The 13,820-nt window shown below is 48.1% G+C and overlaps 1 protein-coding gene across 2 annotated transcripts in view; it reads left to right on the top strand.

Annotated features, from left to right (window-relative positions):
- TTC7A (tetratricopeptide repeat domain 7A) overlaps positions 1-13,820 on the top strand; it is a 291,532-nt gene that overhangs the window by 12,440 nt on the left and 265,272 nt on the right. The window contains exons 1-2 of one of the 2 annotated variants that reach the window (XM_053312747.1): positions 3,855-3,984; positions 5,150-5,217. Coding sequence is in view for 1 of the 2 variants with exons in the window: in XM_053312732.1 (XP_053168707.1) it covers positions 3,816-3,984 (169 nt within the window). In the remaining variant the exon portion in view is untranslated. Of the gene's footprint in view, positions 1-3,815; positions 3,985-5,149; positions 5,218-13,820 lie in introns of those variants that run through there. The other variant, XM_053312732.1, reaches the window with a different exon arrangement.

Below are 13,820 nucleotides of genomic sequence, written 5' to 3' on the forward strand. Positions count from 1 at the left end.
AAGTGGTCTCAGGACTGACACACATTGCTGGTCATATGCTTGATCTGATATTTCACTCTGATCAGGGTGGTGTTCTGTGGGTGGGGACTCCTGTGATTTCCCCATTGTCATGGATGGACCACCATCTGATTAAGGTTGGACTCACAATCACACCCCACCTTTACAGGGGTGAGGAGCCCATTAGGATGGTCCACGAGAGCAGGTTATTGGATCCAATAAGATTCCAAGAAGCCTTGGAAGGTTTTAGTGTTGGCTGTGCCAGTGATCCTGTTGATGCCCTGGTGGAGAACTGGAACAGCAAACTCACCAGGGCAGTAGACATGATAGCTCCTAAGTGTCCTCCCCAACCCGCTTTGAAATTGATCCCTTAGTATACGGAAGCGGCAAGGTAGACGACTGGAGTGCAAGTGGAGAAAGGCTTGACTCTAATCCGGCAGATTACAAAATTGAGTCCATTTAAAGATCTATGCTCAGGCGATACGGACATCAAAGAAGCGATTCTTTTCTGCCCATATTGCATCTGCAAGTTCACGTTTGGCAGAGTTGTTCAGGCTTGTGAGAGGGCTAGTATGTGCCCCTCCTCCCTTTAATCAGAATTTGGAACCATCTATTACCCACTGTTATGTTTTAATGAGTTCTTTGTGGATAAAATATCTCGTTTTCAGGCTGACTTAGACTCAGAAACCATAATTACTGTAGTGCCTGATGAGGAGGTGTCTAGCGACTCCTCTTCTGTGGTTAGGCTGGAAGAGTTCCAGTTTGTAACTCCTGAGGATGTGGACAAACTGCTTTGAGCGGTGCAGCCTACCACTTGTTCTCTTGACCCTTGCCCATCATGGCTTATACTATCTGGCAGGGGGATTGTTGTAGAAGGCTTGGTAGAGATCATAAATGCTTCTCTGAGGGAGGGCAGGATGCCTCCTTGTCTTTATTATTAGACCTCTTTTGAAGAAGCCTGTGTTGAATCACTCAAAGTTAAGCAACTATAGGCCTGTCTCCAACCTTCTGTGGTTGGGCAAGTTAATTTAGAGGGTAGTGGCCTCCCAGCTCCAGGCAGTCTTGGAGGAAATTGATTATCTAGACCCATTTCAGAATGGCCTTTGAATGGACTATGGGGTCGAGACTGCCTTGGTCAGCTTGATGGATTATCTCCAATTGGGAATTGACAGAGGAAGTGTGACTCTGTTGGTCCTTTTGGATCTCTCTGTGAATTTCGATACTATTGACCATAGTATCCTTGTGGAGCATCTGAGAGGGTTGGGGGTGGGAGGCATTGCTTTGCAGTGGTTCCGCTCCTACCTCTCAGGCCGATACCAGATTGTGTCCCTTGGAGACTGTTCTTCAAAATCTGAACTTTTATATGGTGTACCTCGGGGCTCCATTATGTCTCCAGTGTTGTTTAACTTCTACATGAAACTGCTGGGAGAGATCATTAGGAGATTTGGTTCAGGGTGTTATCAGTATGCTAATTTCACCCAAATCTATTTGTCCATGTCAGTTTCATCATGAGAAGGCATAACTTCCCTAAATGCCTGCCGGAGGTGGTGATGGGCTGGATGAGGGATAACAAACTGAGACTGAATCCAGATAAGACGGAGGTACTTATTGTGCAGGGTCAGAACTTGGGAGATGGGTTGGATCTGCCTGTTCTGGATGGGGTCATACTTCCCCAGAAGGAACAGATAGACAGTCTTGAGGTGCTTCTGGATTCAAGCCATTCCCTAGTGTCCCAGGTTGAGATGGTGGCCAGAGGTGCTTTCTATCAGCTCTGGCTGATAAGCCAGCTTCCTCTGTTTCTTTAGATAAATGACCTCAGAACAGTGGTACATCTGCTGGTAACCTCCAGACTTGACTACTGCAATACACTCTATGTGTGGCTGCCTTTGTACATAGTCTGGCAACTGAAGTTGGTCCAGCATGCAACAGCCAGGTTGGTCTTTGGATTGTCTTGGAGAGAGACCATATTACTCCAGTACTGAAAGAGCGACACTGGCTGCCGATAAGTTTCCGGGCAAAATACAAGGTGCTGGTTATCTTCTTTATATATATTTCTACTGCATACCTGTCGCTAATCCCATGTGTGGCAGCTCTTGCAAGAGTTTGCGAGCGACTGCTTGGATAGCGATGAGGAAGAAAACAGTGATGGCGGCTGGAGGCGGGCCAGCCGGCTGGCGGGAATAAGCGCAGCAGCCGGTGGGAGGAGGTGATGGGCTGGCTGGTGGGAGGCAGCTGGCGGGAGATGGCGGGCTGGCCTCCTGGCAGGCAGGAGGAAGTGGTGTGCCAGTGGGCCAAGGCGGGCAGCAGGACGGTGGGCACCTGGCCGGCTGGCTGGCTGGCTGATTGGCCAGCGGGGAAAATGGGCGGCAGTGGTGGTGGTGGTGGAGAGAAAATGGCTGCAGCAAACTAGAGGCGCAGATGATCTGCACCCGGCCCAGCTAGTAACCTATAAAGCTGTAAGCAGCTTGGGTCCAGGGTACTTAAGAGAATTTCTTCTTCGCCATGAACCTCACCACCCATTGAGATAATCGGGGAGGTTTGTCTACAGCTGCCACCAGCGTGTCTGGTGGCTACCCAGGGACGGGCCTTCTTTGTTGCTGCCCTGAGGCTTTGGAACATGCTCCCTACTGAAATAAAAGCCTCTTCATCTCTGACAACTTTTAAAAGGCAGTCAAGACACATTTGTTCACGCAAGCTTTTAATTAGATACTGTTTTAATAGTTTTTAATATTGTTTTAAATTTTAAATTATTGTAATGTTTTAACCTTTTTATTTTGTTGTAATTTGTTTTATTTTATTGTAAACCTCCCAAAGACACACGTTTTGGGCAGTATAGAACTATGTCAAATAAATAATCCAGTAACTTGGGTGTGCAGGAGCTCCAACTCACATTTAGACCTTTCCCTCATTTTTCAAGATCTGCCCCATTAATTTCAGTGAAAGAAGTGAGTCCATGGATGAGTCCACACATTCAAATGAAGAGGGAGATCTGTGCTTATCACAACAGTGCGTGCATAAGAACATCTCTGCTGGATCAGGCCCAAGGAGGCCCATCTAGTCCAGCGTCCTGTTTCACACAGTGGCCCACCAGATGCTGCTGGAAGCCTACAGGCAGGAGCTGAGGGCATGCCCTCTCTCCTGCTGATACTCCCCTGCAACTGGTATTCAGAGGCATCCTGTCTCTGAGGTTGGAGGTGGCCTGTAGCCCTCTGACTAGTAGCTGTTGATAGACCTTTCCTCCATGAAGTTATCCAAACCCCTCTTAAAACTATCCAAGTTGCTGGCTGTCACCACTTGTGGCAGAGAATTCTACAAGTTGATGATGCATTGTCTGAAAAAGTACTACCCTTTGTAGGTCCTAAATTTCCTGGGAATCAATTTCATGGGATGACTCCTGGTTCTAGTGTTATGTGAGAGGGAGAAGAATTTCTCTCTATCCACTTTCTCCACACCACGCATGATTTTATAGACCTCTATCATGTCTCCACGCAGTCGTCTTGTTTCTAAACTACCGGTAAAAAGCCCCAGGTGTCGTAGCCTTGCCTCATAAGAAAGGTGCTCTAGGCCCCTGATCGTCTTGGTTGCCCTCTTCTGCACCTTTTCTCAGTTCTACAATGTCCTTCTTTAGATGTGGTGACCAGAATTGTACGCAGTACTCCAAGTGTGGCTGCACCACAGTTTTGTGCATGAAAGGACACAAAGGGCCTGAAATGAGGTGCTTAACTCTACTTGGTCTTGAATACATCTTTGATTCTGTAGCACCATTGCCTTGCTCTGAATGTTTCTTATTACTGATGCAAACCATTTCCCCCCCACAGCCAAAAGATATGACTGAAGCAATGTTGATCCTAGCAAAGCTCCATTATGTTGAAGGGTCGTACAGGGATGCCATCAGCATGTATGCAAGAGCTGGTCTTGATGACATCTTGGTTGAAAAGAAGCCCGTGTACAGGCTGCGTTTGTTGACGGAAGCTTTTGTGATCAAAGGTAATGGGCTGCATATGTGTGCTCCATTTTTTTCTATATTTTGCAGCTCTTTGCAAAATCATTATACATGAAACCTAACCTTTGTCTTTCTGAAGCAAAAGGGGCATTTTGCTCGTGGATTTTCATAGGAGCTGTATTGGGTTGAACTAATGTCCACAAATGCTGCTGATAACTCTGTATAAATTATATGGAATCTTCATCTATATATTGCACAAATAAAATCAAAATATTGAGGCAGTTGCCATAGTTATTTTTATGTATTTGTTTACAACAATATTGTTGTAATATTGTTGTAATATACAACAATATTATTGTTGTATTGTTATTTTCCCCCCTTCGTCCAAGGAGCTTGAGATAGCATACATAGTTCTTCCCTACCTCCAGTTTAATACCACAACAACCCTGTGAGGTAGGTTAGGCTGACACAGTAATTGGCCCCACATCACCCCGTAAGCCTCAGGGCTGAGTAGTGATTTGAACCCAGGTCTCTCCTTTCCCAGTGTGATACTTTAGGAGCACTCCAAAGCTTGAGGAGCAACTCCTCACTTAAATGTTTTTTGGGGAGAGGAAAGATACTTTTATGAGAGGCGGGGAGAAAACATGTTTTAGGGATTGAAGATATGAGTTGTTACAGACCTTGACAAGTTTTCTTTGGATCTAGGAACCAACCCAAAAATTTAGGAGCTGGACAATGGATCCTTGAGAGGACATTGCAGAGGATGTGGAGGACTTCTTTTTATCCCCTTTACATGTTAACATACTTAGAACAGAAAGAGGGCTGCCTGAGGCAAATAAAGTTTGTATTAAATAACTCTGAGTATCCTAGTTTAGGTACCATGGTTACATTTCTAAGCACCATGGCTCCCTGCTGCCTGGAATTTGTCAAGCCCATGGTTATTAGGTTTGGAGGTGGGGAGGGAGAGTTCAGTACAATGAGTGGGGGACTCCTCATATTCTTACAGAGGGCATCAACAACTCTGCTCTCCAATGCATGTAATGGCGGTGGGGGGAAAGTGGGGTGATGTGAGCATAACGGTTGTTGTAAGCTGCTCTTCTAGCGAAACACCAAAAAATCCTCTTGGGATCTCCATCCTCTTTCTATGCTTTAAAAAAAACTTTGCTGAAATATTTGCTGTCTATCTACTGCTTTTCTACTCCCTTTCAGCATGCCTACCAGCTTGTTAGGTGAATGAGGCTCTCTCTTTCTCTGTGACGAGCAGATACCTTCAACTGGTATGTAAAGACTGAAACCGAAACCCACAGATACTGTTGTGATGCATGGATGGTCACCTTGGTGTGTTTGTTGATCTCATGTGGTCACACAGCTTTGTGCGTTTGATGTACTTGATTGTTCTACCACTTTGCCAGCTTTGGGGGTGTCTCTCCTGCAAGTGCCTGGTTAGCGGCTCTGGTTGCATGCATCTATACCTCTCTTACCTGACTTATTTCTAGTTTACACTAACATTAACTACTTTCCCTGGACGTAGTGTTAAGCTGTGCTCTATTTTATTTTATTTATTTTACTTTCAAGGAACGGCCCTGCTTTTTGTTCCCTTCCTGATCTTCTAGGCAAAGCAGCAGAACTGGCAGCGGTGTCCGCAAGGTTAATATGTCAATGTCAGAGTGTCAAGTGCAGAACTAGCCAGGAGTCATCTTTATGAGACTAGCCTCTGAATCTAGGCCACCTTTACGTCACTCGTAAATGAGGCCCAATTCGTCCTTGAGCCCCGAATTCTGTCCATCAGTACCATCTCAAGGGATGAATGTTCGTAGTGATTTTTGGCAATATCTGCCCCCTTAGCGATGGAAAATAGGTGATAGTACTCTTGCACTTACCGCTTTCTCTGTGTTGTCACTCCTTCTTTATCCCCATCCCCAAACAATTAGGGTCCAATTGCAGTCATTTTTGTTCAAAAAGGGTTAGGTCAGGTTTAGGGTAAGGGTAACAATGAACAAATGGCTGTGCTCTCTCCATGGCGTCATCTTTGGAGGACATTCCTGCCAAATTTCCTTTCCTTTGACATTGATAAAGTTTTATAGTAGTGTTTATGTTTTTAAAACCTTTTGTCCAGCTATACGTCCCTGTCCCCTTTACCAAGCCTGGCTGGGCTTACCGAGGCCGGCCTCAGAGCAGGGACGGGGAGGGGGTTGAGCATCATCCTGTGCCTCCTCCGACCCAGGCTGCTTGCTTCTTGTGTTTGCCCCTTTCCGGGGGTCCCTGACACTCACCTCCAGCCAGCCTCTCATCCCCGTCTGGCTCCTTATATGCCTCCTCACAGGCTATGTATCGCCCGCCCCCAATTACGGGGCCAATGCCCATCTTTATTCCCTGTAATTGTCTACCCCTTACTGCTGTTGCCAATGCCTCTCCCCCTTCTCTCTCCTCCTGTTCAGACCCCCTCCCTTCGGGAGGCGTGCTGCTGATGTTATCCTCACACACCTCTCCTTCGGCCTCTTCAGGACTCTGCTCCTCCTCCACTGGAGCTGAGTCCCTGCCCGTTGGCTGTCTTTCCTCCGCTTCCCCCTGGCTGCAACCCATCCCTGTCACCTTGGGCCCCCTCACCACCCCGTCCTCGGAGGTAAGGACAGCCAGCCATGCCGGACACTTTTAAAAGCTTCTAAAACACCATTTCAAATTTGGCCACATTGGCAAGCCCGAATGTGAGGACCATAAAGGCATCATAACACACTGAAAACTGAAAATTTTGAAATGCTATAACCTGTTTTCCATCTCTTGGGGTGTAGGCTTTCTCAAATTATCATGGTAAGCATTTGTCTCCCCAGATGGTACTGACCTGATGGTACATGGCTCATGTACTAAATGCTAATGAAATTGAAATAGTTGTATCTCAGATTACGGGGAGGGGAGGGGTCTGGAGAGCTACAGCCCAGGGGGTTAGAGGGAGGAGGGCAATTTCTAAGCCAAATAGTGAAAATAAAATAGCTACTAGAATAGCAATAGCAATAGCAATAGCACTTACATTTATATACCGCTCTATAGCCGGAGCTCTCTAAGCGGTTTACAATGATTTTTAGCATATTGCCCCCAACATTCTGGGTACTCATTTTACCGACCTCGGAAGGATGGAAGGCTGAGTCAACCTTGAGCCCCTGGTCAGGATCGAACTTGCAACCTTCTGGTTACAGGGCGGCAGTTTTACCACTGCGCCACCAGGGGCTCTCTAGAAAGAAAGGAAGTGAAAAAGGAAGGAGTGCTGTGCCTAGTAGGTCAAACTTGTATTCATATGGTGATAGTTTTTCTGGGTCAGGAGTAGTTAGTGGAAGTCAGAGAAGCTGTTCTCACGTGCAGCCTAAATCGGACTAGGGACACCCAGCTCAGATTAGGCTGTGCGTGAGAATCGCCCGGATTGGGCCTAACCCCATTGTGAAACCCACCTCCTAAATGAGGTTAAGGGAGCAAGCACACCCTTAGTCCCGTGTTGTTTATTGTGTGCAGCGCCGGCTGTTTTTAGCTGGCGCTGTAGCAGTGATGGGCACTTGTCCATCGCGGAGGGGGTCCCCACAATGCACCGTGCATTTGCGCAGTGCATTATGGGGTTTCCGAGGGCTGGGACGACACGTCCGAGCCCCCGACCTTCCGTACTGCCTGGGGCAGCAGAGGATAGTCTGGATGTGCATGAGCATGCCCAGCAATGGAGGAGCGGTTGTTTATGGCGAAGGTAAGTTTAAGCAGCCTCCCCCACTGCCCACCTGGTAGCCCTCTCACTCAGACCTGAGAGCAGGCTTGGAAGCTAGAAATGATGAGGGTGGTTGAAATTATGACAGAGACAGTAAGTATTTGTTGATGTTCATTGTTCTTCCTCAGTGTTGTAGTTGAGATTGAGTAGAAATGTCTTATGCTAATTAATGCTAGAAGAGCAGGGGCCTCATCAGTAAATTGAGACATATCCAGTGTCAAAATCAATGAAGTGTCAAAATCAAGCGGCTGCTCCAGAGCCAAAGTGGTGGTTCTTGGTAAAATGATGTATGATTTGTCATAGCAAATAGGGAATTATGCATATAAAGTATGAACTATGTTCTCTCCTCCTATTTATTTATTTAGCATATTTGTATATTGCCCAAAACGGAAGTCTTTGGGAGGTTTACAACAAAAAATACAAACATTTGAAATTTAAAACGTTGAAGCTATTAAAAATAATCAAACTATTAAAACAGTATCTAATTAAAAACCTGGGTGAACAAATGTGTCTCGACTGCCTTTGTAAAAGTTGTAAGAGACGGGGAGGCTCTTAATTCAGCAGGGAGCGTGTTCCCAAGCCTCGGGGCAGCAATGGAGAAGGCCCGTCCCCGAGTATTTAAAGATTTATTTCCTGACTTTCTGTCAGAAAATGCTCAAGACAGCTTACAACACTGAATGAAAACCACCAACAAAAGCAGGTTGCACAATACAGCCGTATTCTACATTGTAAGGCCTGGGGGCCAGTGGTGACCCCCATCTAAGTGCAACTCCCTGACGAATGTTTTGTTGGGCCTGTGTGAAGCATCAACCAAAGCTGCGTGCTCTGTGCAGTCTCCCTTGCACTATGTGGAGAGATTGAGATAACTATTCTCACTGTTCAGTGCTGCACTTCGCCCAGTGGGAGGGGGATTGTATTAAGGGAAATGGGACTCTTAAGTCCCTGCATCATCTTGTAAGGCATTCACAGAGTGCTGGGAAGTGCAGAACCTTCCAGAGTGTTCTTTCTAGAGTTCTTTTGGACAGAACCATGTTAAAACTGGTTCAGTCCAACCAATCGGCTGGCCGGTTGGTTTGATGAACCAGTTCAAAGCGGTTCACAATTAAACCAGTGGTCCCTCTAATTTTTTCCATCTCTGTGTGGAATGAGTTTTGTTCTGGGTGGCAGTATCAAGGCACTGTGCGCGCACATACATGCATTCAGTGTGGGGCCTTCCCGACTCAACCTGAGCAAGATCTAAAATGAACTGAGTGGATATCAGAAAACTTGTGAGCGTGCGCATGTGCGCACGCCTTAGAGGGAACAGTGGATTGGACCGCTTGAACCGGTCTGGTTTGTGGCGGTCCCGTTCACAAGCAAACCGGTTCTGCGCATCCCTACCCTGTGAGGCCCGTTACTAGCTTCTTTGCAGACAGGAAGAGTTTAAGAGGCTTCCGAAGCCAACCTTGCCTCAGATTTAAAGTCTCCTTAATGCTGGTGTGTATGTTGTGTGCTTACTTGATCTATCTGCTTGGCTTGGCTTGGCTTGGCTTTTGGTGTGTTCCTGACCATTGGCTACTGTTTTGTCCTCTGATTCCTGACTCAATTTGACCTCTGGTATGTTCCTGACCTTTGCTACTGGTTTTGCTACTGGTTTTGATCCCTGAGCCCCAACTGGTTGTCAGGTTCTTCTGGTCCTGTTTCTAGCCTTGTGCCGCCTAGTGACCACTGCCCACAGCTCAGTCCTGACATACAGGAAGTGGGAGACAGGATGTTGGATAAGATGCACTTTTTTGGTCTGATCCAACAGGGCTCTTCTTAAGCTTATATAATAAAGTATAGCCAACAACCACAGGATTAAAACCATCAAAAGACCTACTTTCGCCCAAAAGATTTCTCAAAGTGTCCAAGTTCTAACAGGTGGTCTAACAAGTTCTAGCAGCAGTCAATGCCAGCTATTTGGGCCTCTCTAGGAAATTCTAAACCTTGGGTGCCGTAGCTGAAACGCCCCCGTTTTGTGTCCCGACCTGCCTTTTTTAGACTGGGTTTGGTTGGCTGCCCTGATCAGGCTGACGACATTCCCTGGGGAGCTGCTACATCCTGACTAGAGTAACAGGCAGTTCCTTGGGGAGGGACCCAGCTGTTGTTGCCGAGCTCAGGGCTCAGTTCCTGTAACCAGCTTAGTTTGCCAAAGTGCCTCCAGTTGTAGTGCAGTCAACATCTATATGTATAATTTGCTAAGACGTACCTGTGGCTAATCGTGTGTGCAGCAGCCAGGGGCGTAGCAAGGTTGGAGTGGGCCCAGAGACAAGATTTTAATATGCACCCCCCTCCCCGAAGCTCAGCTCATGAAGTAAAGAAATCTTAAATGAGGCTGAATAGTGGTAACAAAAAGCATAGTGTGTGTGTGTGTGTGTGTGTGTGTGTGTGTGTGTGTATGGGTGCCACAATAGAACATCATCCTAAATTATTTTTTAAAAGTTTTTGTAAATTGTGGACGATGCAAGTCATTTAATGGTACTAGAGAAAGACATGCTGTTCTGGTAGCTCCAGGTCTTAACACTCACATCAGTTTCGGAGGATGAATACAACTGAAGGAAGCACGGGCGGGTGCGTGGCTAGGGGAGTCAGTCATGTGACTTGCCTCTGGGGGCGGGCCAAGGCAGTGGGCCCCCAGACAACTGTCTCCCCTTGCCCTATTATAGTTATGCCCCTGGCAGCAGCTCTTGCGAGAGTTTGCAAGTGAGCAGCCGGGAGGGGGAGAGAAAGCGGCGGCGGCTAGAGGGGAGGGGCTCAAGAGTGGGGGGGGGAGAATGAGGGGGGGAGAAAAAAGGGAGATCTAGAGGCGCAGATGCTCTGTGCCCAGGCCAGCTAGTTTTAATGAAAGTTCCTTAAAGGTTCTTTGCGGATGGAGAGAAGGAGCTTTAGGCCTGGGGGCCATATCAAATCCTCTCTCCATTTTCTTGGGAGGAGAGTAATGGAGATGGGGAGGGGCTTGAAATCCTGGTCCTATGAGGAATGATTAGGGGAGCTGAGGGTTTTTACCTAGGAGAAGAAGTAGATTGGCTCTCTGTTCTTTCTGAAGGCAGAGAGGACTAGAACAAATGGGCTGAAATTTCAAGGAAGTAGATTTAGGCTAGGCGTTAGGAGGGATCTCTTAACTATAAGAGCTGTGGAACAATTTGCCTTGTGCAATGGTGGGCTCTCCTTGGCTGGAAGTTTTCAAACAGAGGCTGGACAGTTGGCACCTGTCAAGGATGCTGCAGCAGATTTCTGTACTGAGCAAGGGATTGGACCAGAAAAACTCTGAGGTTCCTATGGAATCTAACATTCTGTGAGTCTGCTAATGCTTTGCAACTACCATCCTAATGTGGTACATGCTTTCTGCTACATTTAGCCTGGTCTCATCTTCATGGGCCTGGCCAGTTGGAGGCAAGAGGACATTTTAAAGGGATACAGAACCTCTTAGTTTTAGCATCTAGTTGAACGTTGCACCAATTGAGCAATATGGTGGCAGCCGTGGCAGCCTGTGAATGTGCCGCTGGGGCGGTGGGAGGCACCTTTAAGAGTAAATGCATTAGGTGCTTACCTCTGCAGCCACTGCACCTGAACGTTGTGCAGAGAAGTGGCGTGCCGCCCAGCAGCCCCTGTGGCGGGGAATTGCCACCGCTGCCACTCACCTTGCTGACACAGAGCCAAGCCCCCGCCAGCGGCCAGGTGAGTGGTGGAGATGCTTCTCCGCCGCAGGGGCTGCTGGGCAGCATACCACTTATCTGCACAGCATTCAGGTTTGGCGTCTGCGGAGGTAAGCACCTAATGCATTTACTCTTAAAGGTGCCTCCCACCGCCCCACCGCCCCCCAGTGGTGCGTTCACGGGCCGCCACTGGGTGGCAGTGAGAGCCTAAGTATACTGTGATGAGTCTGCAAATCCCTAGAGAGAAGTTCAGCTGCTGGATGCTTTTTCAGAGCAACTTAATCCAAATTAGAAACTGCAGCTACTTGAGAGTGAGAAGGAGAGGGCTGACCCTTTTTAAGATCAGGAGAGGACTGGGGACCTACCCTATCACACTACACCAAGCCTGCACAACATAAGGCCCAGGGGCCGGATTCGGCCCGCAGGGACTATTTTACTGGCCCCCAGGTATCCTGCAGCAACACAGGAGCTGGAAACTGTCTTATAGTACCACCCCATGCATGTTTTCTCATAAAGATGTTCCATGGTGTCCCCAGCTAGGCTTACTCTCATGTATGCATGCCCAGGTTCTTCAACGTGGTCTCTGTGCTTTACATGAATGGGCTTTGCGCCTGTGCAGAGACCACATCAGAGCTTCCAAGCTAGAGATCTAACCTTTGGCAGTAACCCTGCCTCCTCGGTATATAGGTGGCTGCGCGGGCTTCCCTCTCCAGTCTTTCTTCGTCCGCGATAGAAGACACATCGTTGAGCACTCCTTGCTAGACTATGCTGTTGAGTATTTACCCTTGCCGGATTTACCCTATCTTTTGTTCAATACTCCCCCTCGTTAGCATCTTTATTTCATCCTCAGTACCGCCCCCTTCCCCCCCTTGAAGTTCTTTCGAGTTCGCCGTTACGTCGTGGCCTTCGAGCCCGGCGTGTTACCGTCTCTCCACTCTTTCTTTGGCCTATGGCCAAAACTACTAACTTTAAGCAGTGTGGTCACTGCAGATCTAAAATCCCCTTGACCGATGGCCACAAACTTTGCCTTTTCTACTTGGGCGAGGCCCATACAGTTGGCTCTTGCTCTCACTGCGCGGCCTTTACCAAACAGGCACGCAAGAATCGAGCTACTTGACTTTGCTCTTGGCTCTGGGAACAGGCCTTTAAGTGTTGGGGATCGGACAGACTGCCTACGGTGTTGGCCCCTTTGAGCGCTTCTCCTTTGGCCCGGGGCTTACAGCCTGTTTCCTCCCCACCGGGGATCTCAGTTACCACTCCAGAGGCCAGTGTACCTGTTGATTCCATGGCTCGGGCCTCGACCTCGGTACCGAAGAGTTCCGTAGCAGTGTCGATCTCGACGGCGGAACTTATTGAACCATGCTCAGTTCAATCTGCCAAAAAGAAAAAGAGAAAGAAGGCCCTTCATGCTCCTACGGAGCCTCCTAAGAAAAAGCATAGCTCGACCTACGATACTGAACACCGATCAGTATCCAAACGGAGACTATCCTGGATGCTGAGGTGGTCTGTGCATCTAGTCCCCATGATCCCGTGTACGAATCCGAGCATGATTCTGAACCTGAAGAGCTTCCCCCTGAGCAGCCCTGTCGTTCGTCTAATCGGGAACTCGAGGCTGCTCTCGAGCACTATGCCCGTCAAGTTGAGGAAGAGGCGGACTACTTTTATGCTCACCAAGAGGTTCGCCAACACCGCTGAGCCACGGCCCCTACAGAACTGCCGCTTTGGCATTCTCTCTCACTCCGGCCGTCGACCTCGGTACCAGCTTCGATACCGAACCCACGCTCTGAAACTTCAGCTCTTCCCCCTCTGCCTCCACCCCAAACCACCGCAAAGCTCTCCTGTTCAGGCGGCCACGGCTACGATCACCCCGGATTCTCGACCCCTTCCTCTTCCAGTCTCGAGTGACTCCTCGGATTCGTCTTCGGATGAAGAGAGACCAGATTCCTCAGTCTCAGACAGGATATTGTTGGGCTCTTCGCCCCCTACCCTTATTATGGAACCTAGGCCCAGCTCTTCATCAGAAGATTTCAGAATATATACTGACTTTGTCTCCTGTATGGCAACCTCCCTGGGCGTTCAACTTTCCCAAGGATATAAATCCGAGCCGGACCCCCTTTTTCAATTAATTGAGGACGATGCCCATCCTTCGGTCTCACTTCCTTTGAAACCATCCATCCTCAAGGTCACCAAGGCCTCTTGGTCAAAACCCTCTTCCCTGCCCCAGACATTGAAGAAACTCGATTCCTTCTATAAGGTGCATGCCTCTGCTGATCAGGATGACTCCTTTCTGAAGCAACACCCTTCCACGGACTCCATTGTAGTAGAATCCTCACTCTCTAAGTTCCGTGGCTACACCTCATCCACACCACCCAACAAAGAAGGAAAGAAACTGGACACGTTTGTGCTCCATTTCATCTTTATTGACCAGAATTACAAATTATCAGGCCTACTACGCCAGATAACA

This window comes from Hemicordylus capensis, chromosome 1, assembly GCF_027244095.1.
Source record: "Hemicordylus capensis ecotype Gifberg chromosome 1, rHemCap1.1.pri, whole genome shotgun sequence".
Taxonomy (NCBI): Eukaryota; Metazoa; Chordata; class Lepidosauria; order Squamata; family Cordylidae; genus Hemicordylus; species Hemicordylus capensis.